The sequence below is a fragment of the Oculina patagonica genome, chromosome 3, assembly GCF_052425735.1.
Source record: "Oculina patagonica isolate OP01 chromosome 3, crgOcupat, whole genome shotgun sequence".
In the NCBI taxonomy this organism is placed as follows: domain Eukaryota; kingdom Metazoa; phylum Cnidaria; class Anthozoa; order Scleractinia; family Oculinidae; genus Oculina; species Oculina patagonica.
The window spans coordinates 1,258,033-1,285,837 of NC_135760.1; the positions used below are offsets into that span (position 1 = coordinate 1,258,033).

Below are 27,805 nucleotides of genomic sequence, written 5' to 3' on the forward strand. Positions count from 1 at the left end.
TTGTTTTTTCTCAGTGACCAGACTGATGCCCCCGCTCGGCCAGGCTGGGGTCACGCAAGGTTTAAAAGCTAGAAAACACTTACTAATGGCAAATTTTCAAATGCTTTGGTCTTAATAAGCATGTTTAGCGTGAGATGCCCGATTTTGAAGCGTTTTATTCAAAAGAAATTCTAAATTTTCATGCGTCGAAAGAAAAATATATTCAGCGGGCCAGAATCTGTGAATAAATACCATTACGTTGCTGTAAAAGAATGTGCTGACACGACAAGTTTCACTTTCGATCGGCTAGACCTAGAGTCACGTAATTTTTCAAAGCTATTATCAGCTACCTTTCAAATTTTTGCGAAGCCATTAATCTTTACTTATAAAATTCAGTGTGAAGTATTTTGAAGCGTTTGAATCGAAGAGAATACTAAAATTTCACGCTTTAAAAAAATACGCTTCAGCGGGCAAGAATTTACATTTATTTACATTACGTTTGTGTCCTGGAATGTGCTGGCGTTAGCAAATTTTTACTTTCACAAGGCACTGATCGGCAAAAATCACGCAATGTTCTGAAAGGTTTAAACCTGCTACAAACGGAAACTAAACAAATCCTCTGGTCTAAACTTAGCATGTTAAGTGTGAAATGTTCGACTTTTTTAGCGTTATTTATTTTTGGAGCTGTGTCATCTATAGGATTTCTGAAATCTGATGGACAAACATGCCCTGACTTGCAAGGGTTACGTCATTGATATTCCCCGGGGAATTCCCATTCAGCAAAACACAGGTCTAGTGTTCTTCTCAAATTTGATTTAATTATTTGCTCCAATATTCCATTTTCGGAGCTGGTTATTCAATCTTGAAACGGTAATTCAAGACAACACTGGATGCTGATTTAAAAGATTTTTTTGGATGGCACTGATCAGGATCGTGGGAATTAAATTTGGCCACCATTAGCATATAAGAAAAATGTTTAATTTCGGATGGAACTAGTCAACCATGAAATGTCACGCAAGGTGTTTTCTTACCATCTTGTTTGTCAGTCGCAACATTGTTCGACGCAGGTAAAGGGGATAAGGGGAGGGGGGGGGGGTGCATTTTTTGTTTCCCCCACATGGCTCCCCTAAAGTGCTCACGAGACCAGCGCAGTTGTAAGCTCTAAGAGCTCTTGTTTTTTCTCAGTGACCAGACTGATGCCCCCGCTCGGCCAGGCTGGGGTCACGCAAGGTTTAAAAGTTAGAAAACACTTACTAATGGGAAATTTTCAAATGCTTTGGTCTTAATAAGCATGTTTAGCGTGAGATGTCCGATTTTGAAGCGTTTTATTCGGACAAAATTCTAAATTTTCATGCCTCGAAAGAAAAATATATTTCAGCGGGCCAGAATCTGTGAAAAATACCATTACGTTGGTGTTAAAGAATGTGCTGACATGACAAGTTTCACTTTCGATCGGCTAGACATCGAGTCACGTAATGTAAAGCGAATCCTTTGGTCTTTACTTAACAAATATATTGTGAAGTATTTCTCTCTTAAGCGTAATCTATTTTTTGGCTGTGCCATTGAAAGGATTTTAGAGATAAAAAGAAAAATTCCCTTCACAAACATGCCCTGACTTGTAACGCTTATGTCATTCGGTAGGCTAGGGAAATTCCCAATACCATTACGTTGTTTTCAAAGAATGTGCTAGCTGACATGACAACTCTCACTTTGACAACTTTGCGTATCCTCTGATCTTTTTCTCTTTTTTTGTCTTTAGACCTCGAGTCACGTAATTTTTTAAAGCTATTATCAGCTACCTTTCAAATCTTTGCGAATCGTTTGGTCTTTACTTCAGAAATTCAGCATGAAGTATTTTGAAGCGTTAGAATCAAAGAAAATACTAAAATTTCATGCTTTAAAAGAAAAATAAGCTTTAGCGGGCAAGAACTTACATTTATTTACATTACGTTTGTGTCCTGGAATGTGCTGGCGTTGGCAAGTTTCACTTTCACAAGGCTTTGATGACGATAGGCAAGAATCACGCAATGTTTTGAAAGCTTTAAATCTGCTACAAATGGGAACTAAACAAATCCTTTGGTCTTAAACTTGCATGTTTAGTGTGAAATATTCGACTTTTTAGCGTTCTGTATTTTTAAAGCTGTGTCATCTAGAAGATTTCTGAAATCTGAAGGAAAAACCACTGAGATAAACATGTAAGGCTTACTTCACTGATAAAATTAGTTCCCCGGGGAATTCCCATTCAGCTAAAAACATCTCTAGTGTTCTTCTCAAATTTGATTTGATAATTTGCTTCAATATTCCATTTTCGGAGTGAGTTATTCAATCTTCAAACGGAAATTCGATACAACACTGGATACTGATTTAAAAGATTTTTTGGTTTCACGGATCAGGATCGTGCGAATTAAATTTGGCCAGCATTAGCATATAAGAAAAATAATTAATTGCGGTTGGAACTAGTAGTCAACCATGAAATGTCACACAAGGTGTTTTCTTACCATTTTGTTTGTCAGTCGCGACAGTTTTTGACGTGACGTGGGTAAAGGGAATGGGGTGGGGGGGGGGGGTTCATATTTTATTCCCCCCACATGGCTCCCCTAGGGTGGTCACGTGACCAGCGCAGTTCTAAGCTCTAAGAGCTTCTTGTTTTTTCTCAGTGACCAGACTGATGCCCCCGCTCGGCCAGGCTGGGGTCACGCAAGGTTTAAAAGCTAGAAAACACTTACTAATGGGAAATTTTCAAATGCTTTGGTCTTAATAAGCATGTTTAGCGTGAGATGCCCGATTTTGAAGCGTTTTATTCAAAGGAAATTCTAAATTTTCATGCGTCGAAAGAAAAATATATTTCAGCGGGCCAGAATCTGTGAATAAATACCATTACGTTGCTGTTAAAGAATGTGCTGACATGACAAGTTTCACTTTCGATCGGCTAGACCTCGAGTAACGTAATTTTTCAAAGCTATTATCAGCTACCTTTCAAATCTTTGCGAAGCCATTAATCTTTACTTACAAAATTCAGTGTGAAGTATTTTGAAGCGTTTGAATCGAAGACAATACTAAAATTTCACGCTTTAAAAAAATACGCTTCAGCGGGCAAGAATTTACATTTATTTACATTACTTTTGTGTCCTGGAATGTGCTGGCGTTAGCAAATTTTTACTTTCACAAGCTAAGGCACTGATCGGCAAAAATCACGCAATGCTCTGAAAGGTTTAAACCTGCTACAAACGGAAACTAAACAAATCCTCTGGTCTAAACTTAGCATGTTAAGCGTGAAATGTTCGACCTTTTAGCGTTATTTATTTTTGGAGCTGTGTCATCTATAGGATTTCTGAAATCTGATGGACAAACATGCCCTGACTTGCAAGGGTTATGTCATTGATAGATTAATTCCCCGGGGAATTCCCATTCAGCAAAACACAGGTCTAGTGTTCTTCTCAAATTTGATTTAATTATTTGCTCCAATATTCCATTTTCGGAGCTGGTTATTCAATCTTGAAACGGTAATTCAAGACAACACTGGATGCTGATTTAAACGATTTTTTTTGTTTCACGGATCAGGATCGTGGGAATTAAATTTGGCCAGCATTAGCATATAAGAAAAATATTTAATTTCGGATGGAACTAGTCAACCATGAAATGTCACGCAAGGTGTTTTCCTACCATCTTGTTTGTCAGTCGCAACATTGTTCGACGCAGGTAAAGGGGATAAGGGGGGGCGGCGCATTTTTTGTTCCCCTGACATGGCTCCCCTAAAGTGCTCACGAGACCAGCGCAGTTGTAAGCTCTAAGAGCTCTTGTTGCTTTAGTTTTGCTTCACTCACGCCCTGTGATTGGTTTAAAGTCTCGCGCCACCTACTCAACCAATCAGAGATTAGAAGCAATTTTGACTCGCTCGCCCACGTTTTCCCGCGCTTCGCGGCGGCTACATGTACTTCCTTAGAGTTTTGATTGGTTCACTGGATTGTCAGCGTCTTCTGTGATTGGCTAGGGTGATAACTTTGGTTTTTGTCGCGACACTCAATTTAATCAATGAAATGAAATCGAAGCTTTAAATGCAGTGGAAACGGTAAGAGTGGTTTCACTGGTGAAAAACATTTTTCAGGTTGGAGACGCTAGTTATGCTAGCCTTATTTATACAGGATGTTACGAGTGTAACTATACGCTAACAGTCAATGTCAAATGTACAAAATAAATATCAAATTTATTTACACTAAATACAGTACGTTTGCACGATTGCAGTGAGTCTACATGAGTTTGCCATCATTTCCTCTTTTCGCGAGTTCCAGTAAACCTATTCATGTTTTTCACGTTATGTCTTTTGTTGAGTCTTTCTTTCCTTAAAGTTACCACTTTTAGCAGTCAGTATCATCCATGATGACAGGCAACGGCATTCCCTCCGACCGCTACCGATCCCCGTTTTCGCTCAACGACTTCCGAGCAAACGTGAGCGCAACAATACCGGCTCTGATTGGATAATAAGGATCGAAAACTGTTCGGGCCGATACTCGAGCTCCACTAAGATCTGCCGACTCAATTAGCAAGGTGCTTGCGAGTCCATCGATTTTCCTTTTCCTTGAACACGCAATCAGTACATTTCAATTTCAATCCTCTCCTTCTTTAAGTCGCTGTAATGAATCTTCTAATACACCTAAACACCCTTGAAGCGTTTGTAGTTCTGTCTGGTTAAGACCTGGAATTACAAAAAATAGATATGAAAAAATGCACTAACCTTAGCTAAGTTCCTAGGTTTCTTTGTCCCTTTCCATGCAGTCGTTCAAGTAAACTGACACCTTTGGAACCAAAGCTAATAGAAGAAATCCAAGAATGCAAAGGCTTGCAATTAAAAAGCAGATTTTTGTTTAAAATCCAAAGTAATCGGGAATTGCTTTGGTTTTGCTTTTAGTCCACTAAAGCAGTTTTCACTTGAGTGACGAAAGTAATTCACATTTGCTTTGGTTTATTATACTCTAAGTGATTGATTAAAAAAAAAACGCTACTTTCTCGACCAATCAGAAGTAAAGCCAAAACCAATCGTGATTGGGTGGCAGGCGTTTTTCCCGCGGCTACATACGTTTGCTTCGAGTTTTGATTGGTTCACTGGATTGTGGCCGAGATTTTTTAACTAGTCACTAAGCATAGTAAAACAAAACCAAAGCAAGTACCTATTTCTTTAAACACTCAATTGAAAACCGCTCCAATTGCCATTGTAAATTATAAAGGACTAACATTAAAATCAAGACAATCAAAAGGAGAATAACTATTATGAAGCTGTGACTTAAAGTTAGATCACGAATGACGACGACATAACAGCATCTCACCTGTATCACTTGCTTGTCTTTTGGAGACTTTTGCTTTACTTTCTTGGCACATTTGACTGTAAGAACACTTGATTGTTCCTAAGCTTTGCAGCAGCTGAAAGTTATCATGAAAATTTAAACAGTCAGATAAAGTTCACTTGCACATGAAAACCTAGGTACATCCCCCCCCCCCCCCCCCCCTCTCATCACTCCTGACCAGAGCTGACGCTGTTTTCACAGGCTAGGTATTGTAGAGGTTATAAATTCTCTGGTACTTTTGTTTTTTGGTTTCAAGTTCTAAGATGTAGTTTGGGGGGTTTCTTATTGTGTTCTTAATGATAAACGTGTTTGGTAGTTCTGGTCATCCTGGTCTGATGTGGAATTGGCATCCTGGATTTGAAAAATGCAGATTACATAACATACATGTATGTGAATGAGTTGCTGATGGCGGCAGGCTGTTCACTTTCATGGAATTTATTACATCTGCAGTGCAGTAAATCCCCCACATTGAAGACAGGATGCTATTTCCACGTCATCATCTGAGCAAAAGCAACAACTAATTCCTCTTCTTATCTGATGAAAACAGGCTTCAAATTTCCTCTCACCTATCTCGAAGCTACAGTAAGTGCATAACCACAACAAACAGCATTTACGTTACATTTTACATAAATTTATACCTCAGTATATCTCAGTAAAAGTGTGTGAACTCTGCTGAATGCTGGTCCAACCTCTGTTATCAAAAGAAAATTAATCTCAAGTTAACAAAACTCAAATCAAATCTTTCAGGATTGTGGCAACCTACTTATCAGAAGCCAATAGACAGCATTTTAAGGCTTTTTAATGTTGAGGGCTTTAGTTGTACCCCATGTTACAAACACTTATGCTTTTTTATGTAAACACAGACAGCAGTTATAGCCTCCTCTGTTACTATATCACCACATCATGTTCCATTTTCAAGAGAGTATTGTGTGCTAAGACAAAAGACCATTAATGCAGGATGCAACTCGTTGTACATGTTGTACAGCCGTAGTTGCAAGCACGCATATGGAAAACGCGAAAGGCGCCAGGGGGGGGGGGGGGCACATGAGGATTTTTCTTTGCGTGGCCTTTATGTGATTGCACTCTCTTTTAAACACACTAAAAAACCTAAACAGGCACCTGCTACGCAGGCTAGGTCTCATGCTTTGCACTTGCCTTTGCTCACAGCAAAGGTTTCAAGATTTCATACTGTACCTGACAGTAAAGGTGCTGGTCTTTTACACCACGGCTTCATCTCTGTCTCAAAGCAGTGAAGAAATCCAGACACAACTTGAGCCATAGTTGTGAGTGACATAGACAGTGTTTTACTCACTTTCTCAACTGTGACAGCATCAGCATCACATAAAGGAGCCTAGTAAAAAAACACATGCAAAATCAACCAACAGAAAAAATCCATACCTACTCCACAGAAGGTCATTGGAAACTCTGAGTGGGTGGAGAGTCTCAAAAGCCAAATTGTTTAAAGGAAATTTCAGCTATAGTAACTGGAATTTCCAGAGGGGTTGGGGGATTCAAACCAGAAAACCTACCATGGGGTAGGTACATGTTCATGTATGGATCTTTTCTGGAACAAATCTTTTTGTTTGGTTTTTTTGTTTCAAAGCAAATTATGGAGAGTATATCATACATTTTCTCTCAGCTCATCCAGTTGTTTGCTCTGTTCTTCCAGTTCATTAGCCAGTTTTTCTGTGACAGACATCAACTGTTTCTCATCAGGTATTCTGTTAATTTGCAGACAAAACTGTACATTATATTGGAATCTGTATTGACAAAACATTAATTTCCAAAGTTCAACACTTGAAGAAAATTTGGGTCAAACAGTCCACATACAGTGTATAGCCATAATTTTAACCCCTATTGGCCAGGCTGAAGAATATATCTTCCCGTGAAATAGTGCAGAATATCGCCTGATCCTTAACAAAATGAGGACATAGGACAAGTGGGCTTACATGTAAATCAGATGATATTCTGCAAGATTGATCAAGATAATTGTTTTTAATTACCATTACACAGTTGTCAACTTCCTTTAAGTGGGCACATAGATGAGGTCTCAAGGGTATCCACTGTTGGGAGCTACAGTATTCAAAATGTGGCTGCAAATTTGGATCAAAAGCCACCCTATTTTAAAAAGTAAACTCCTTTAATGTCATAAAAAATGCTGTGGTTATTCATCGTGGTAGAGTACAATAATAAAGTATTATTTCGTTTGTCTCACGACGTAGTCACGTGTGATGGAGATCGCAACGTTTCGACTGCATACTGCTAGTCTTCATCAGGCGATAAGGTCGACTGGTTGTGCGTTAGCTTATAAAGCACACGGCTGCGCTGTGATTGGTTGGTTTTCAACAGCTCTGATTGGTGCATTTCGATCCTCGGTGTTCTGCATGCTGGTGTACCGTTGCTCCCTCGGCGGTCCGCAGTCGTACAGTTCTCCTGTCGTTGTGTTTTTTGATCGTGGGCATCCATGCTTCAGGAATTTCAATTCCACTGTCCCTGTTGATATTATTAGGGTGAAGTCTTATGTGAATCGCCTCTTTGACCCGGCGTGTGTACCAGTGCGAGTCACGATCAATAAACTTTACCTCATTCCAAAGCGGGCAGTGTCCGGTGTTGTTGGTATGCTCTGCAACGGCGGAAGTCTGGGTGCGTGCGAGTCGGATGTCCCGGTCGTGTTCACGGTGACTAATTCAGCCCACTTCGTGTCCACCATCAGCAGTGAGACGATCCTGAACAACGAGGTCATGGTCTCTTTCGACGTAGAGTCGCTGTTTACCAACGTTCCTATCGACGGCGCTGTACAAGCCGCGCTACGGAAACTAGAGGATGACCCCAGCCTTGCTGACTGCACAACGCTAACACCTGCTCAGATCGCTGATCTTCTGAAGTTTGTATTGAGATCCACATACTTCCTGTATAACGGATCAATCTACGAACAACAAGAAGGCGCAGCCATGGGAAGCCCAGTTTCCGCTGTTATTGCTAATCTCTACATGGAGAGCTTTGAGGAGCAGGCAATAGCTTCATCATCCTACAAACCTAAGATATGGAAACGCTACGTAGACAATACCTTTACCATCCTGGATCGCAAGAACGTCGATAGCTTCTTACAACATCTTAACAACCAGCAGCCTTCCATTCGCATCACCATGGAAACAGAGAGTGACAGCAAACTTGCCTTTCTTGACACCGCAGTTTCGAGAGAACCAGACGGCCGCCTCACCACCAGCGTATACAGGAAGCTTACACACACTGATCAATACTTAGCGTATGATTCACATCACCCTCAATTAGTAAAACGCGGTATTGTAAAGTGTCTTTATGAACGCGCTAAACGCCTCGTAACAAAACCATCTGTAATCTCCAAGGAGAAAAAACATCTGTCATCTGTTCTTGTATCTAATGGTTATCCTTTTTCTTTCTTGCAGAAGATCACCAAGACTAGAAAACTGAACACCAGTGCTGAACCCGTGGCTGAGTTTAAATCTACTGCCGTTCTACCTTATGTCAAAGGTCTTTCCGAGCAACTTCGCCGCTGCCTACAACAACAAGGCGTACGCGCTGTTTTCAAGTCGCAAACTACACTACGATCACAACTAGTATGGCCGAAAGACGCTGTTGATTCGACTAAGCAAGATGGCGTTGTTTACAGGATTCCCTGTGAATGCGGCAAAGTTTACATCGGCGAGACTGGAAGACCTACATGTATGCTGTAGGATCAAAGAACACGACCGGGACATCCGACTCGCATGCACCCAGACTTCCGCCGTTGCAGAGCATACCAACAACACCGGACACTGCCCGCTTTGGAATGAGGTAAAGTTTATTGATCGTGACTCGCACTGGTACACACGCCGGGTCAAAGAGGCGATTCACATAAGACTTCACCCTAATAATATCAACAGGGACAGTGGAATTGAAATTCCTGAAGCATGGATGCCCACGATCAAAAAACACAACGACAGGAGAACTGTACGACTGCGGACTGCCGAGGGAGCAACAGTACACCAGCATGCAGAACACCGAGGATCGAAATGCACCAATCAGAGCTGTTGAAAACCAACCAATCACAGCGCAGCCGTGTGCTTTATAAGCTAACGCACAACCAGTCGACCTTATCGCCTGATGAAGACTAGCAGTATGCAGTCGAAACGTTGCGATCTCCATCACATGTGACTACGTCGTGAGACAAACAAAATAATACTTTATTATTAAACTCCTTTAACAACCCAAAATGTCAATAAAATGGCAGCAGGATTACCAGCACATTGAAGAATCGAAGAAAAAGAATTATGTACAGGCAAAGAATTACACAAAGAGGCCCATCATTGCACACTAACCACAACCTCAACTTGCATGATCTGTACTTACTTTTTATGTTCAAATCCAGATGTAGTTTTTATCAAGTCTGGAGGATATAGCTGCACTTTTGACCTAAAAATATCCTGAAGGTCTTCTTGGCGACACAAAGCATCAAAAAAGTAACAGTCATTCTTGAATTGCTCTTCCAAAGAGAAGTGAGCTGTAGACTGTAAACTTTCGTAACAAGAAAAAAATGACACGAAGTAAGATTTTTGGCTGGAAAAAATCTATCTTTGCCTGTTGTTTTACGTTTGCTAATTTATAGTTACCGGTACATTAGGAATCAAGGGAAACATGAACAATTCGCAAATGGTATGCAATTAATTATTTTGATATACTTGAGTCTCAATGAAAAGAGCCAAAAACATCATTATGCGCTCACAAGTTAGGTTCCATTTTCTTTTATTCTTTATTCTCTTTTTTTTGCTACAAATGTTATGTGATAATTTTTTATTAGGACTTCAACTTCACACCAACGATTTGACCATTAGAATGAAATACAGTACACTCAAGTGAACAAAGAAAGCCATGCGAACTGCACTATTGTTCATTGCTTTTGTTCTGTGTTTTGTGTCCTCAAAAGCTATTTTGAGATTCTCAAAAATTGAGACTCCAAACTTGAGCCTCGAAACTCAATTTTCAATTCTCCAAAACATCCAGTATCAAGGTAGTCTGAAGTGTCAGCCTACGTCTAACGTCCTAACCCCCCAGAGGAGAGATGCGGGCAAGAAGGAGGCCCCTCCTTCAGACTAGTATTGAGGATCAAGTTTCAAGCCAAGACTGTCAACTCACAAGTATATTTGATTGGTACTTTTAATAATTTTGAGAATTTGTTGGTTACTTCAAGACTGATATATCCCCTATTATTAAAAACTAGCAATGGTATATTGCAATTCCTGCATTTGGATTGGTCAACAGGCAATGGTATATGAGTTCATATACCATTGACCAAAAATATGGTAGCCGATACATGTCAACGAAAGCAGCTTGGGAGCTAAAATATTGCAATTCTTTGGGCGTTTTTAATAAAACAATTATTATTCCACTCGCGCTTGTTGGATATGAGATCGTTATAGCCAACCTACATGTAGCGCTACGCGCCTCGTTGGCTATCTACCATCATCCAACGCGCGCTTGTAGAATAATTATTAAATATATTTCTTTCCTTTTCATTGGATTAAAACCATAAAGAGAATTATAAATTTGTTATCACTTTTTGTAACATGTACTTGTAACACAAACCTAGCTGTTCTCACTGGGGTTGTAAAGCGTTGAATCTGGCCTGATGACTCCATGGCACTGACAAGATCTAACAGGTTTTCCCAGAATACTGCCTGTTTGTTTTTAGACTTGTTGCCCTACAATACACAGTTCATACATGTAGTACATGTACATTAATTTAATATTAATCAAATAATCTCAGTTATAATTGTACTTGTAACCTTTGTTCCCAGTTCTTAAAACAGCTGCTAAATTATGCAATACATACACAAAGCCAAATCAGTGAACATATTTTACAAACATCTGAATAAATTCTCTCTCATAACACTGTATACTGTATATAATGACACCCCTCACAACATTTAATGCCTTGATGCTTACCAAAGAAAAAAATGACCTCAAAATTATAATAATTACAGACTGTATTAGGCTGTCAAATTACCTGTACAAGGTCAATATCATCACTTTTACAGAGTCCCAACAGATGGCATGCAAACAGCAGCTCTAAAATTAAAAAAAAATAATTTTGTCGTAACCTGTAACTAGATTATTTTCATTAAGTTGCATCTAATGACCCACCATTACATCAAATCAAGTGGCAAACTGAACTTTTCACATCTACGTTTCATTCAAACCTGATCTAACTATACCCCATTACAAGTATTGCAAAGAAGGATAAGGTGCAGGGAAGGAAGCTGATAAAAAAATAATAATAAATAGGTTACTACAGTATATCTAGAGAGAAAACCACATCAGCTCTAGCTGGGGGGAACATGGAGAAAATTTCTCAGAGCATTAGGATGAGGACCAACAACAAACTCAACATTATGGTGCCTAGCCGGAATAGAACCCAGGCCACATTGGTGGGAGGCAAGCACTCTCACCACTGCATCATCCCTGCCAGCTCCCCTAGTGCAGCCTGATGCATACTGTTATAATTTATTGTAGTAAATTTATTTTGTCGGTGTTTGCATGGCACTAAAATAAGCCCACACACACATGTATGCCTAGTAGTGTTCAGTACTCACTCTGAAGTCTGGAATCATTTCTCCCCAAAGCCTTACTCTGTTGGTTCTCTAGCATATTGTACAGTACTGGATCAAACCTGCAAAACTCATACACTCAGATCATGTTCTTCATCTATATGTATGAACCCTGCAAAGAGCTTCAAATTATGATGAGCTACAGTCTGCACATGCAGTACATGCATGTGTTACATGTATGTAAAGTGATTTTTACTTTGCTAGAAGCCACTGCAGAAGCCTAAGCCTTGGTTCTCCTGGGTTGTACAACAGCTCTTCCATCCATGAATCTTCAACACCACCTAGATATGGGCAATCAAGCTCCTGAAAGGACAGGAAAGATGGATCAAAGAGTTGGAAAACATTTAGTACACTGTACTTAACGCACTCTGCCACAATATCTAAACTTCTACTTAAGGTAGAATTTTCGAGATTCTGTCAAAAGGAGTCGCAAAAACTAGAAGCTGTCAACACGAAGTATAGCCTTGTACCTCTAATCTCGATCTGAAGTGGAAAAGTCGATCCTTCCCTGCGGCCGCCATTTTTCAAAATTGCTCCTCCAGACGCATCATGGGACTTGTTACCTCGAGCCTCGGTCACATGATAGCAGCAATTCAAGATGGTGGACTTCCTTGCAGATAACAACGCTTGCGGACAAACCATTTTAAAGCTTGTTAGCCGTGGAAATGCCATCGTTGCTGAGCTGTTGCGTCTATCCGACTTCATACCTCCGGTGTTTAAGCAAGAAACGAAAGAAGACCGCGATAAATATGGCGAGATCTTAGCAGACTTCTCGTATTTCAAGGGGCCCGACTACTACGAGAACCGGATCGATTCCAAACCGGTAAGAAAAAAGATCTGATAATTTTCGTTTTCGTACTCGCTACTCTTTACTATGAATTAAATCACAGAAGCATAGGTAACGTAGAACGTATATGGGTGCATCTGATATGAGATGTTCCGTACCCGTCTCTGACACCAACTTCGGCTTTTGTTTATATGATTGCGGAAATCGAGGAGCTGAAATCAACAAATTCATTTTTTTGTAAAGAATATATTTTGTTTAGAATATCACAGGGGTATAGAGATGATGGAATGTCTAACGTGTTATTTTCATAGCCCCACGAGAAACTGAAAACACCTGTTAGTGTGCATTCAATATCCACACCCCTCCTCCATCCCCCCCCCCCCCCTTCATCTTACTGTGTCAACTCCCCACTCGTTAACAAAGAATTTTGTGAGAGGGAAAATTTTTGACAGCTAGTCTGTCCCTGTAGTGGGGCAGTCACCAGTTGGTTTTAAAAAATCCTAATTCCAAGGGGGGGGGGAGCAGGGGGGAGGGGCACGGGCACTGCTGGAATTGACGGGTGCATTATTTGAACAGAAAATCTCAGCTTATTTCAATTTTCCTGCCTATGCCCAGCTTTCCTCTCCCCTACAGCTTAACATTGATAGGTGCATAAATGATTAGTTCACGACTTTGTCAGTGATAGGTACATCATATTAGATAAAACAGCCTGTGGTATATATTCCCCTGAATGTTCTTTATATACCTGTTACATGTGTAGTGTCTCCTACATGTTATATACAAGAAGAGAGGTTTTTTGATCATGTGCTGTAACTAAACATTTTTCTCTGTGTATGTAGGAGCTTCAAGATCTTGATGAAGAATTTAGAGAAAATCACATTGAGATTCTGACCAGGTTTTACAAAGCATTTGAGAGTGTCCATAAGTACATCACTGATCTAAACAGGTAAGCTTGCCCTACATGTACAGTATTTACAATTAGAATTTTAATTACTGTAAGGACTTACTTTGTTATTATTCTATGGATGAGATGCTCAGTGTGCGTACAGGCCACAGTTGTTCAAAGGGTGGATAACTATATTTATTTTTTTCTCAAGCATCTCAGCGGTCCGGAATCCTGAATCCTTTAATCTGATTGGCTAATTGCGCGCGCTCCAGCGGTCCGGTTTTTCTCATCCGGACCCCGCGTACGGACCGCTCACGGCGCGAAATCATTTTGCACCTTTGAGTCTAACGAACACATGAAAGTTTTGCTCTCCAAAGACAAAAATAGCCTCACCATCCATTGTTAATGCTAAAGGACAAAAAAGCAGTGGAATTAAAGGCCTCAAAGTTCTTCAAAAGGCGAGGTATTTATTTATTTCTCAACAAAATCGAGTTGTAGTTTACCGTTCGCAGTTTGCCGTTGTTTGTTCATCTCGCAATGATTTTCACGCCATTGCGGTAAAATTCATTCGGGTTTTTAGACTCTATCTATGTGCTAAACTGCATTGTTTATCTGTCACTTTTTGCTTAAACAGAACACTATTTACCATCATTCAAGCAAATGAGATTCTTTGATTAAAAACGGACAAATTAATTCTCACAATATTGTGCCGTACGTAGACGCCACGCATTTCATTCAGTTTGGCACTGTTTATCAGAATAAGAATCAACGCAGAGATTATTAATTTGTTAAATACAAGTGTATTAATAGCTTGCTTTTCGGTCAAAGAGTATTTTTGAATCAGAAAAATAGGCTTAGCAGAGTTGCAAAGCTTCTTATCAAGACATCCTCGGAGACCCAGGGGCAGTTAGTGGGGGCAACGTGCAGCTTATCGGGACAACGGGATTTTCGGGCGAAAGTTTACAACATAGAGCGTAACCAGCAGCCCCTGGGCACTTTGTCTTACCGAACCAGTTCCAGAAGCGTTTGAACTCCTTCCTCCTGATTGGCCACAAAAATATTTTTGTGGCCAATCAGCGACGGGGACCGGCCAGGAGACTCTGATGTCTTCTTACACGAAGTTGTTTTCCTCATAGACTTGTCGTGGATGCTCTGCCCATCAATCGGATGCTATTACATGGAGAGTCTAAGAAAAAAATAAGCCTTAGACGACTGCCAGTTCTACACTGTTAGTTGCGCGCTGTTTAATAGTTATTCGAGTAAACAACAATTCTTATTATTTTTCTCGGTCGTTGCCCGACTTCTGGAACTTGCCACGGTCTGGGTACTTCACTGCACGCGTTAGCGAAGATATCGCTGTCGTCACCTATTGTTATTTTGTTGCCAGCTTGACAGTTAAAACAAAGGCTTTTTGTTTAATTTGTTGGATATTTAAATAACAAAAAGAAAACTTATAAACAAGAGGTGCTCGCGTATAGCTTTAAAAACTTTTGGTTTTCTTGCGCTATGCTACATTTAACAAGTGACCATTTAACATATTCCCAGGCCTCGCTGTTTTGTTTTTGTTTTGCTTTTTTATCTGAGACTCACGTAGTATCATCCGATGGACGGGCTTAACAACAACGACGAGTCTATGAGGAAAACAACTTCGTGTAAGAAGACGTCAGAGTCGCTCTTCTGGTCAACCTCGCTGATTGGCCACAAAAATATTTTTGTGGCCAATCAAGAGGTAGCCTGCGAGAGCAGACGCATTTCCGGCCGTCGCTTCTCTCCGCCGAAAAATAGCGTCTGCGAAACCGAGCCAGGAAACGTTTTCTGTGACGTCGTATCTTTTGTTTTCTCTTTGGCCAATTAGATTACGCGATAGAATAAAACACGAGTGCACACCACGCGGCTCCCTCGCGACAAAGCTGTTACGAGCTGTCTGCGAGATGCTATGGCAATTTTTCTGAAACATCGAAGGTTTCTTACCCCGGTGAAAGTAGTTCTTTGCAGAATAACATTTTCAGTTGCAAAGGAGGTTAATGTATGTCCTTTTTGTCAGTAGATAGGTAATAAATTCTAGCAACACACCGGACGCGACAATCGACCAGGTGAGTTTCATCTTCACCTTTCGAGAAATTTCACAAAACATTTCCGACAAGCGTCATTGCAAGGCCTGCGAGTTCTAAACCCTGAAGCGTTCTTAGCGTCCTTCTTTGCACCACGAAGACTCAAAAGTTTGTCCCAAAGAATAAAAACCAAGAAAACTTTCGCAGATTTCAGCGATAGCTAAAGTTATGTTTACATCTTGACTCGCTGCGTAAAGGCGAATCTCAGAGAGTCGCTCGAAAGATTCGTCTCTTTCGGAAGAGACAGTACACTGAAATTACAACTCTGACCAATAATAGTATTGCTTTTATTTGGTATCGTCATCTTAGTTTCAGTTCAGGGCAGTTTTGTCTAGGAGTAAAGTTACTTGTTACAGCAAGTAATGATTTTACCGCAATTGACCCCAACACACCGGAACTTGGCTCGATTTCTGTCGCTCTCTTGGAAACTGCCGGCTACACGGTTCCGGTTGATCATACATTTTCCTAAAATTTCTAATCGATTTTATGACTTGTTTTGAAATCCCTGGTGACAGTATATACAATAAAATAAACTTACCAACAAAACAAGTAACATGTACATGTGGTTCGTCAACAACGACTGCTGCTACCTAATATTTATCTAACCTATCTGAGACTCTGGTGATCCATACACGATCAAATAGCGGCTGTTTTCAATATTTCTTTTCTCGGCTTCCAATGTACTGTGTGTTATTCAGCACTATTGCATTTAGGTCAAGCTACGATAATAGGCTGACCTGGTCATTCATTGTCTTCATTCAACTTACAAGCGGCGGAAAGACGATCACAATAGTGTACAAAATATTCCTCTCAGGCAATGCTTAGAAAATTGCTGATGTCCCAAATCCATTCTAAAGATTCGTGAGTACGTCTCCCACTTCCAATTAAAGCATTAAACTGAAACACTTTGCAAGACGTTCCTCATCGCGTAGTGTCCACTTCGTTTGCCATTGTTTTTTCCACGCGATTGTGTGACGGCTCACAGGCTACACGCGTGGCACCTCTTCGGATATGCAAGGTAAATTTTCATTGGTTACCTTGAACTGACGTCACAGAAATCGTTTCCTGGCTCGGTTTCGCAGACGCTGTTTTTCGGCGGAGAGAAGCGACGGCCGGAAATGCGTCTGCTCTCGCAGGCTAATCAAGAGGAAGGAGTTCAAACGCTTCTGGAACTGGTTCGGTAAGACAAAGTGCCCAGGGGCTGTTACGCTCTATGTTGTAAACTTTCGCCCGAAAATCCCGTTGTCCCGATAAGCTGCCCGTCGCCCCCACTAACTGCCCCTGGGTCTCCGAGGATGCTATCAAGACTCTTCAAAACATTTAAGCTTATAGGAAATTGTTCGGGAAGCCGAAATTGATTTAAAAGTGTTAGGTTTTGTGGCATATTTGTGCTATGTTTTAGTATGACTTTATTTACCTTTGTTGATTTTCTGCAGTGTAAATTAAGGCGAACATTTCTTGAGTACGGTTCATTTTAAGCGAAGCTATTTTATTCGGAATTATTGTTTGTCTTGCTTAATGCTTGACTCTTGCTTGTCGATCAAGTCGGACTCGACATTGAAATCAAATCCACGCGTATACAAACAAAGATTTTGTGACAGATTTTTTCACGGTTTCTTAAATCCAAACAAACTTAAGTAGGAAAAAAATAAAAACGTTATTTACCGGCCTAGGTCGGTCCGTATTGGGAAAAACTGTACCCTCGGTCTTGAGCACGGCCCTCGGCCTGCGGCCTCGGGCCGTAATCAAGACCTTGGGTACAGTTTTTCCCAATAAGGACCTCCCGGCCGGCAAATAACATATATCTACTGGGTTTACAAATTACTATCCAGTGGATAGTGTATTTTGTTTTGTCAACACTTATCCAATGATAAGATATTTATCTGGTGGATAGCATAATTTATCCATCATTTGAACAACTGGGCCGAGGTTATACCGATGTGAGACTATCCTCCAGCATTTAACCAGGTTGCTCTAATAATTATTATTCCCAGGTATCCATTGTAAATAGTTTGAGAGTTTTAGGTGTGAGAATCACATAAAATGCATGAGTGCACTCACTGATAATTATGTGTATATGAGTGGGTGCTGTTCATGTACAGTAGGTGGCATAGACCCTATGCAAAAATGGTTGCCATTCATTTCTGTTGTTTGGTCAAGTTTCTTAAAACGCTGATGGTGGCACTTAAATATATAATCTGAAATATTATACTATTTTTAGAAGTTTTTCGTGTTTTGGGTTAAATGGCTGCAAAGTTGTGACTCATTTAAATTTAAAAAAATGTGTTTGGAAAAAGTCACCCTGGCCAGCCTAGCCTCATTTTCATGTTTTTGGCAATATAAATACCCCTGTAACTTCCCATTAGATGGAAGTACTGTATAGCCTTTAAACTTCGTACACTGATTTACTTTCTTGACTTTATCTTTAGTTAAAGTAATTTAATTTCGTTGACAAATGGTTTTGCTGGGAGCCGAAAATTAACAGCCGCCATATTAGCATTGGGTCTATAGTAAGCCACTGCAGTTGGCTTTTGATTAAGTTGACCAGGTGGGAGCACAGACAGGGCTCATTGTATTGTGTTGTTAGGCAAATACTTATGGTGCCTTCTTAAATTATGACAACCAGCAAATTGGTAGGGAAACTGTCTGACCTAACAAATTAAATTAATGCTTGGGGTAAGCTGTGATGGACAAGTACAGGTATCCACCTAGTGAAGTGCATGCATGTAGCAATGCTCCTGGTTGCTTCATGCTTTGCAAACAGGCGTAAGCTCTGGAAAAGTATAACCTGAGTATCAGGCCTTCCTAAGGGGAGGAGGGAAGGGTAGGGAAGGAAAGAGGAGAGGAAGGCCTGACACAAACGCTTTGATTGGATCATGTCGAACATCCAGATTCTGGATGTGGCGCTGATTGGGTAATTCACAATGGGCCCTGACGTCACACCACCGGCCGGAAATAAAAATTTCATAACGGCGTCTTCTATGCACTGATGTCCACGCGAACGAACAGTGAACGAAAACTTCGCTCGACGTTATTCAGCGTTATTTCAGTGTATTTATGGAAGGCGACGACTTCAAAACGGCTCGTGAAGGCGCTCTACAGTTTTTCCTGGAATTAGACGTAATAGAGGACAGAAATTATGCCTCGAAAGCTGCTTGTGAAACGGAAAGTTGACGTCCTCGGAGTTTTAGCAAAATAAAGGTGACGGGCCTACGTTTGTGACATTTGTACCCTTGCCGTTCTGTGTTAAATTCGGTTTTTCAATGTAATTTGCTTCTCACTTCTTTCTGAGGGGCACTGTTTTATTTATAGGCATTATGTATTAAATAGAGCCGTAAGATTGTGGCCAAGGAAATGTCTAGAGGTCATTGCATAATAGTCTGCGCTGCGTGGTTTCCTGTTTGTTTCACACTTCTTTGCCACATGTTTTGCTAGTTTGTTTTTGCTCAATTCTATTTGTAAGATATGCTTTAAACTCTCGAAATTTTCGCCGTGTAAGGACAAGATATATGTTCCGTGAAAACGTTGATTACTTGCATTTTATTGATGCCGGGATCGGCATTATAAATATTGTTGCAAGATGTATTGTGTCTTATCAGTTATATCTTGGTCCGGCTTCGCAAGTGACAACCGGAAATGAATTTGATTGGTTGACGCTTATCACGCCGTGAGGGGTGGAAAACTGGAATTTAAGCGTCTGTGTCAGGCTTTTCTTTCCGTCCGCGCTCCTTCCTTTTCCCCCTACCCCTTAGAAAAGCCTGATACTCAGGCTAGAAAAGTAGGCCTACTTGGCTAAACTGCAGTTATATTTATGTGCAGACGTTATTATAAATTAAAATGATTTTTAAAATTGTAATAAATTATTATTTTGATAGATACTTAGAAGATCTTGATGAAGGAGTTTTCATTCAACAAACACTAGAGAGTGTACTTCTTAATGAAGATGGGAAGCAGCTCATGGTAAAGTTCATTAATTCTTTTGCTCAATGTGCAGACTGTGTGGTTTTTCATGCACTGTACTCCAAAATGGAGTAGTCATTCACAATCTGTCTGCAGCAGTCTTTCCCATTCTTTTAAAACCATCAGGCTTGTTTCTTTTCAGTTTTATTTTTTTAATAGCGCACCGGTGTTTCTACCTTCATGTATAATTTTTCTTTGTTTGATTAGGAGACCATTCAATCAATCTAGATATTATTTGGATGCCTCAACAACAACAAAATGATCATTTTGACTGTGTGTATGTTGTACATGTACCTATACATTGTCCTGTACAGGGTTGTTACAAAAAATTGTGTTACTTCCGAAACTGAGCGTGACATTATTCGTGACATTGTCCATGTGACGTATTTTCCCACGAGGATGTTTATTTTTAGACTTTCGCTTAGGCCACGTGATAGAGACTTTCCGAGAAGAACTTGAGACGAGAAGTGTTTTTGAGTTGATTGTCGAAGGGTGCGACATGTTAAGCTGGAATTGAGTAAAATTGTTGTGTTACCGAGAATCCTGCGTTCAGTCTGGTAAACGTTTACTTCACCAAACCGAATCCATTCGTAACATTGGGGGCCTGTCCGGGAGTGAAGCACAAGAGAAGCGTTTACTTTACAACCGTAACCAGGAAAGGTGCAAATTTATTCAAGTTGTGTGGTTTATGGCGATTTTGTGAAGTTTATCGTCGAGGAGAATCGAAGGACAAGCAAGTGGCATCTGTGAGAATTGTCTGTTTTGATTATTTGCTGTGTGTAGAGCACAAGAAGTGTTTATTTACTAACCTAACCGCTAGAAAGGAACAGTTTCTTTCAAGGTGTGTGGTTTGTGTCGATTTGTCGAGTTTATCGTCGAGCCGGAGAATCGAAAGTAATTGTGTGGATTGTTTGTTTGACTATTTGCCGTGTGTGAGTGGAGCACAAGAACGAAGAGTTTATTTACTACCGTAATCGCAGGAAAGAAACAAATTAATTCGAAGTGTGTGGTTTGTGGAACTTATCGTCGAGGATAATCGAATTACAAGTGAGTCGCGTTTGTGAAGATTGTTTGCTTCGATTATTTTGTGGTAAACTTTTAAGCGTCTTTAGCAATGGAGAAGTTTATTCAGATGGGAGAAAAGTTTGGACTCGAAGGAGAAAAGCTGCTGAAATTCGTAAAAGAACAAGAGGAGAAAGAGGAAAGACTTCAGAGAGAAAAAGAAGAGAAAGAGGAGAGACTTCGAACACAACAAGAGGAGAAAGAAGAGAGACGTCGACAACAAGCCGAAGAGAGAGACGAGAAACGTCGGCAAGAAGAAGATGAAAGAGAAGCAAGGCGCCAGGAACGCGATCTCCGAAAAATGGAAAGGGAAGCGGAACTTTTGAGACAGAGAGAAGCGATCGAAGCCGCGAAAAGACAGCATGAGTTAGATCTAGCACGTTTGGCGGGAGATGGACATTTCCCCGCACAACCGAACAATAACAAAGAGGAACGAGCCAAGACACCTAAACTACCGTCATTTGTGGACGGTAAGGATGACCTCAATGCCTATCTCCAGCGTTTTGAACGGTTTGCGACGAACGCTAAGTGGGAGAAGAATGGTTGGGCTACAAAGCTTAGTGCTCTGTTGACAGGACGCGCCCTGGATGTTTATTCACGGTTGTCAGAGGAGGCCACTACGGATTACGATAAAATGAAACTGGCACTGATGAAGAGGTATGATTTAACTGAGGACGGCTACCGTCGTAAATTTAGAGTATCTAAGCCTGAGATTGATGAAAGTCCTGATCAGTTTGTTGTGCGCTTGAGTACATATCTAATGCGGTGGGTCGAACTCTCTAAGACCACTAAGAGCTTTGATGGCCTAAGAGATTTGATAGTCAAGGAGCAATTCATCAATTCATGTCCGAAGGAACTAGCCATTCACTTACGTGAAAGGGCTCCAGAGACACTGGAACAGATATCCCAGATTGCTGATCAGTACTTACAAGCTCATGGAAAGCACGTGTTTAGTAGTGGACGAAGTAGACCACCAGCCCCACCCCAAAAGGATGATGACGCAAAGAAACCGCCCATTCAGCCTAGCCAGGTACAGTGCTACAAGTGCAATGGTCGAGGGCATAAAGCTGCCAACTGTCAAGCCGTATCAAGGTTGTGTTTCTTGTGTGGAAGGCAAGGACATGAAGCGAGAAATTGCCAAGTGTCTCTCAAAGTGAATTTGCCGAAGGCTGGAGGATCGAGTAAGCCTCGTGTACCCGCAGCACCACGTGACCAAGTGAGTGCTGGCTGTCTAGTTCAGCTACCCCAGCTAAACGCTACGCCAGAGGAAGTCAAGTCTTGTATTGAAGAGGATCAGCTCCTTTTAGCCTGTGGAAAAAGGATTCCGTTGCTTAGCAATGCGTGCGTGGAGCCGTTGACTGGAGCTAGAAGCAAGATGCCTGTTGTAAAGGGTAGAGTGGGTGAAAAGACAGTGGATGTTCTGAGAGACACTGGTTGCAGTGGTATTGTAGTAAAGAAGGAGTTAGTTTCAGAGGAGCAGTACACTGGTGACTTCAATTGTATGCTGCTTATAGACAATACTGTGAGAAAAGTACCTATTGCAAAGATCACTGTGGACACCCCTTACCTGTCAGGAGAAGTTGAAGCACAGTGCCTTCCCAATGCGATCTATGACCTTATCGTTGGTAATGTGCCTGGTGCAAGAGCCGCAGATGACCCAGACCCCAGCTGGCAGGAAGCGTGTGCCGTGACCACTAGAGGTCAAGCTAAGAAAGCCGGAGAACATACTCCATTGAAGGTACCAAGTTCATCAGAGAGTCCCATAGTAGATAGAGAGAAGCTTATGCAGTTGCAGCGTGAGGATGCGAGTCTGAAGAAGTACTGGGACCGCGATGACACTCGAGTGAAGGGCCAAGCTGAGATCTCATTTGAGCGAAAGAGCGGAGTCCTGTATCGAGTTTACAAGCACCCGTACGTAAATAGTGGAAAGCCCGTGAGACAAGTTCTGGTTCCAACCCCGTTGAGACGCCAAATCATGGATGTAGCTCACGGGTCAATAATGGGTGGACACATGGGCATAAAGAAGACAGCTGACAAAATTCAGGCTGCGTTCTACTGGCCTGGTATCCAAGGAGATGTCACGCGACATTGTAAATCCTGTGATGTATGTCAGAAGACCGTACCAAAGGGATCAGTCCCCAAAGTTCCGTTGGAGAAGATGCCGATAATTGACAAGCCGTTCAAGAGAGTAGCAATCGACCTGATTGGTCCAATAAGCCCGCCAAGCGAGGAAGGTCACAGATACATACTGACGCTCGTGGATTATGCAACTCGATACCCAGAAGCTGTGCCGTTGAAGAACATTGATACAGAAACCGCCTTGGAGTACCGGAAGAGATCCTTAGCGATCTGGGAACACAGTTTGTCTCTGAATGTATGAAGGAGGTAATGCGTCTCTTGAGCATCAAGCAGCTGACGACAACCCCGTACCACCCCATGTGTAATGGTATGACCGAAAAGTTTAATGGATCACTGAAGTTAATGCTGAAAAGATTGTGCAGTGAGCAGCCAAAGCAGTGGCATCGCTACATCAACCCGCTGCTGTTCGCCTACCGTGAAGTTCCCCAGGAGTCTACAGGATTTGCACCGTTTGAGCTATTGTATGGGAGAGCTGTCAGAGGACCCATGTACATTCTGAAGGAACTGTGGACGAAAGAAGTAGAAGAACCAGAAGTAAAGAACAGTTACCAGTATGTCTTCGAGCTGCGCGAGAAGCTAGAAGATACTCTCAACCTTGCCCACAGTGAGTTGCAGAAATCCCAGCAGAAAGGGAAGCACTACTATGACCGCAAAACGAAGGTCCGCAAGCTCCAGCCAGGGGACAAGGTACTTGTATTACTGCCAACTGACCACAACAAGTTGCTAATGCAGTGGAAAGGCCCTTTTGAAGTCAGCGCTGTTGTAGGCCTTAACGATTACAAGGTCAAAGTCAAGGGCAAAGAGAGAGTTTACCATGTCAACCTTCTCAAGAAGTATTTTGAGCGAGAGGAGCCAGCAGAAGTGTCCGCGGTGGCAATTGAGGCTGAGACTGAGGAGACAGAAGTTGAAGCCGACTTCCTGGAGATTGGAGGATATGTACCGAAGGAGTCTATCCGTGACATGACTACAGGACCCAATCTTAGAGATGACCAAAGAGATGAGTTTATGGACTTGGCACACCAGTTCTCAAGTCTATTCACCGAAGCGCCTGGTACCACGAACTTGGTCCAGCACCACGTCAAGCTTACGTCAGAGGAGCCAGTCAGATCTAAGCCGTATCCTGTTCCGTACAGCCTCAGAGAATCTCTTAAGGAGGATATTAACGATATGATTAAGATGGGCGTGGTCAGAGAATCTAATTCGCCGTATTCGTCACCCGTTGTTGTTGTGAAGAAAAAGGATGGGACGAACAGGGTATGCGTTGATTACAGAAAGTTAAACAAGCTAACTGTATTTGATCCTGAACCAATGCCAACTGCAGAGGAGCTTTTCCAGAAATTAAACGGTGACAAGTACTTTTCGAAGATTGACCTTAGCAAAGGATACTGGCAGATAACCATACCGGAGGAAGACATCCCGAAGACAGCCTTTGTAACGCCCGATGGGTTGTATGAGTTCTTGAAAATGCCATTTGGGATGGTTAATTCCGCAGCAACCCTTAAACGCGCCATGAAAAGATTACTGAAGGATCTGCCAAACGTCGAATTCTACTGGGACGATATCCTAGTCCACACAGGTACGTGGGAGGAGCATCTCGAAGCCCTTCGCGAGCTATTCAAGCGACTACTACAGTTCGGGATGACAGTCAGACCAAGCAAGTGCATTTTTGGCGTAGACAGTGTTGAGTTTCTTGGTCATCAGTTGCAGTGTGGTCTAGTAGGACTTCATGAGGATAACGTGGCTAAGATTAGAGACGCCCCAAGACCTAGCACCAAGAAGCAGATCCGTTCGTTTATGGGATTGGCCGGATACTATCGAGATTTCATCCCAAATTTCGCTGCAGTGGTAGCTCCCCTCTCGGACCTAACACGCAAGGGCCAGCCAAACAGAGTGGAGTGGGGTGAAGCCCAGGAGAGAGCCTATCAGTCAGTCAAGGCACACTTTACAAGCACGCCAATTCTGCATCTTCCTGATCCTAGCAAGACGTACTACTTGAGAACTGACGCATCAGATAATGGCATTGGCGCTGTTCTAATGCAAGAGCACGAAGGAAAGCTGTTTCCAGTTTGTTACGCTAGCAAGAAACTGTCCAACGCGGAGCGGAATTATTCTACTATCGAGAAGGAGTGTTTAGCCATTGTGTGGGGGATCAAGAGATTTCACCTATACTTGTATGGAGTACGTTTTGTACTGCAGACAGATCACGAGCCTCTCAAGTACATGAACAGTGCTAAGTTCGTGAACAGTCGCCTTATGCGCTGGGCGATCTTTCTTCAGAGCTATAATCTGAAGGTTGAAGCTATCAAGGGATCAGACAATGTTGGAGCAGACTACCTGAGCCGAGTGGTTGAGTAAGAAGGACAAATCTAAGACACTGGACTACCCCCAATTCTGTAAAGTCAATTTTTCGTTATTATTGAGAAATGTTTGCAAATTTCTTTTCAAGAGGGGGTTATGTTACAAAAAATTGTGTTACTTCCGAAACTGAGCGTGACATTGTTCGTGACATTGTCCATGTGACGTATTTTCCCACGAGGATGTTTATTTTTAGACTTTCGCTTAGGCCACGTGATAGAGACTTTCCGAGAAGAACTTGAGACGAGAAGTGTTTTTGAGTTGATTGTCGAAGGGTGCGACATGTTAAGCTGGAATTGAGTAAAATTGTTGTGTTACCGAGAATCCTGCGTTCAGTCTGGTAAACGTTTACTTCACCAAACCGAATCCATTCGTAACAAGGGTATTGATTCAGAAACAATGTTTACAGTCTTGTTCACTGCAAGGTAGCTAAACATTGGAACCAGTACTGCAATCGGTAGAAGAAATTTAAAGAAAGTTTTTTAAGCCGATCTGTTTTTTCTTGTCTAAATTTTCAGTGACATCTGTTCACCTTCATCAGAGAACATACTAAATGAATGAACTTTCACTTACTCTGATGAAGTCCATTCAACATTATCGAACCAACAAACTTTCACTTACTTTGATGAAGGTGAACAGATGTCACCAAAAATTTAGACTAGAAAAATAAAAGATTGGCTTAAAAAAACCTTCTTAAATAGCTAAACATTGTTTAACCTTTCTTCTTACTACACAGTGTGAAAGTCTGTACCTGTACGGCATCATGCTTCTTGTTATTGACATGAAATTTGAAGGAGATGTGCGTGAGAGAATGTTGGTATCCTATCACAGATACTGGTAAGGCAATTCTTTTGAAGCTGTTAAACTACCATCTAGCCTGCAATAAAGTATAATTATTTCACGCACAGAGGCAGTGGTGCACCTTGTTCACCCATTCTCCATAGGTTCAGTGGTTCAACTAGCAACCAGCTTGGTAGGGCACTGATAAATGCTGTTCTTACCACCAAAGTATGCTTTAAACGTTACTGATCCTAGCGGTATGCAGAATGCATGCCATATACATGATTGTATAAACCTAGTAAATGGCTTAACTCACCTCAAGTCGCACTGTATGGAACTTACAGCATTTGACCGGTGTAGGGAAAGGTCATGGGTTCAACTCCTGTTAGGGTTTTTTTTTTTTCAAGATTATCCAGTCCTCATGAAAATTGAAGTTACAGTACATCTTTCTTATACATGTAGACTACATGTACTTTTTTTTTTTTTTTGGTCAGGTTCTTTTACTGTCTTGTTGTTGATGTGGATTATTATAATTAAATTAATTCTTAAATGTTCCATGGCTTACTTTCACTATTTTAGTGCAGCCAGAGCTGATGTTGACTCCAATATCGATGATGTGTGCAAACTTCTTAGAAGTACTGGATTTTCCATGGCCCCAGGAGCCAAGAGACCCCTCAAGTACCCAGAGGATTATTTTCAGTTAGTATTTTTACAGTGCTTGTCAGTGTTACTAAAATTAATTTTATTTGTCTCTTGTCCTCCACTCATTGCAACATTGGAATAACACAATAGTTTCCTTAGGTGGTGCACTATGCCACCAAGAATTAATTAGAACAATGCTTGTTACTCTGAGCCCAGTTGTTCAAAGGGTGGATAATGCTATCCACCAGATAAATTACTATCCAGTTGAAAATCATCATACAACACCTACTTCACCATTCACTGGATAGTGATTTACCCGGTGGATAGCCTTATCCACCCTTTGAACAACTGGATAGTAAAATCTTACAAACCAGTTTGATTTTACTTTCTTTTGTCTCAATTTATAATCATAAACTGAAGTGCAGAGGAATGTAATAATCATTATGGTCTGAATAGTGGTCTGTTTGATTGTTTCTAACCCTTGTGCACTTTTCCTATTGCAAGACGTATCTCAGTACCTGATTCATTTGTGGATATGCTGATTGGTCGTCTTCGGTCTGATGATGTCTACAATCAGGTGTGATGCCAACCTTGTTGTTGTTTACATTAAAAAGTGCATTTAACTATTATCAATTAAATCAGAGAGGCACAGTGACCTACATGCATAATGGTTAGTGTGCTGGACTCTGGATTGATTGTTCTGGGTTTGAGCCCTGGCCAAGGTCTTTTGCATTGTGTTCTTGGGCAAAACACTTTACTCTCGTCGTGCCTCTCTCCACCCAGGTGTATAGGGTACCAGCAAATTAATGTTGGGGATAATCCTGCACATGATGGACTAGCATCCCATCCAAGGGGGGAGGAACAAGACTCCTAGTCACTTCATGCTATGGAAACCGGGATAAGCTCCAGCCTGATGAGGCACTAGGCTCGAAACGCAGACTTTACTTATCAATCATTATTTTTTGTCATTCTTTGTTCATCAGATCTCAGCCTATCCTTTACCAGAACACCGCAGCACAGCTCTTGCCACCCAGGCATCCATGTTGTATGTCATCTTGTTCTTTGCCCCTGACATTCTTCAGAACCAACAGGCTAAAATGAGAGAGATCGTTGACAAACACTTTCCTGATAACTGGGTATGA

General features: G+C 41.4%; 4 protein-coding genes across 6 annotated transcripts in view; 2 read left to right on the forward strand and 2 right to left on the reverse strand.

Moving 5' to 3' along the window:
* Positions 1 to 4,766, reverse strand: part of LOC144646093 (uncharacterized) — a 36,579-nt gene extending 31,813 nt beyond the window's left edge. Inside the window, exon 1 of one of the 2 annotated variants that reach the window (XM_078505617.1) lies at positions 4,712 to 4,766. The gene's annotated coding sequence lies outside the window, so the exon portion shown is untranslated. The remainder of the gene's footprint in view (positions 1 to 4,711) is intronic. The other variant, XM_078505618.1, reaches the window with a different exon arrangement.
* LOC144646094 (monocarboxylate transporter 10-like) overlaps positions 1 to 27,805 on the forward strand; it is a 91,511-nt gene that overhangs the window by 39,835 nt on the left and 23,871 nt on the right. The window lies entirely within an intron of this gene.
* On the reverse strand, positions 3,795 to 12,475 carry LOC144646102 (HAUS augmin-like complex subunit 7). 2 transcript variants are annotated; one of them, XM_078505626.1, is made up of 11 exons: positions 12,412 to 12,475; positions 12,138 to 12,244; positions 11,927 to 12,003; positions 11,341 to 11,402; positions 10,920 to 11,035; positions 9,687 to 9,851; positions 6,946 to 7,039; positions 6,513 to 6,669; positions 5,957 to 6,009; positions 5,301 to 5,394; positions 3,795 to 4,672 (listed from the first exon to the last, which is right to left on the reverse strand). In XM_078505626.1, exons 1-11 carry the CDS (start codon positions 12,460 to 12,462, stop codon positions 4,584 to 4,586), a joined length of 1,065 nt encoding a protein of 354 aa, XP_078361752.1. In that variant the 5' UTR covers positions 12,463 to 12,475; the 3' UTR covers positions 3,795 to 4,583. The 2 variants fall into 2 exon arrangements, with proteins under 2 accessions (XP_078361752.1, XP_078361753.1); XM_078505627.1 differs by having other exon boundaries at positions 4,659 to 4,786.
* The window catches only part of LOC144646065 (WASH complex subunit 5-like), a 33,309-nt gene continuing 18,037 nt past the window's right edge, over positions 12,534 to 27,805 (forward strand). The window contains exons 1-7 of the mRNA XM_078505592.1: positions 12,534 to 12,764; positions 13,568 to 13,674; positions 19,601 to 19,685; positions 25,978 to 26,078; positions 26,601 to 26,720; positions 27,168 to 27,240; positions 27,647 to 27,799. Coding sequence (XP_078361718.1) covers positions 12,540 to 12,764; positions 13,568 to 13,674; positions 19,601 to 19,685; positions 25,978 to 26,078; positions 26,601 to 26,720; positions 27,168 to 27,240; positions 27,647 to 27,799 — 864 coding nt within the window. The 5' untranslated portion in view covers positions 12,534 to 12,539. The remainder of the gene's footprint in view (positions 12,765 to 13,567; positions 13,675 to 19,600; positions 19,686 to 25,977; positions 26,079 to 26,600; positions 26,721 to 27,167; positions 27,241 to 27,646; positions 27,800 to 27,805) is intronic.

What these genes read in the sequence shown, in the direction of transcription:
- LOC144646102 (XM_078505626.1), bottom strand. Translation starts at nt 12,462, where the DNA reads ATGGCGGCCGCAGGGAAGGATCGACTTTTCCACTTCAGATCGAGATTA. An exon ending in CTGCAGTGGCTTCTAGCAAA is followed by an intron (nt 12,004 to 12,137) that starts GTAAAAATCACT and finishes TGAGTTTTGCAG; the next exon opens with GTTTGATCCAGTACTGTACA. An exon ending in ACCCCAGTGAGAACAGCTAG is followed by an intron (nt 9,852 to 10,919) that starts GTTTGTGTTACA and finishes TTGTTACGAAAG; the next exon opens with TTTACAGTCTACAGCTCACT.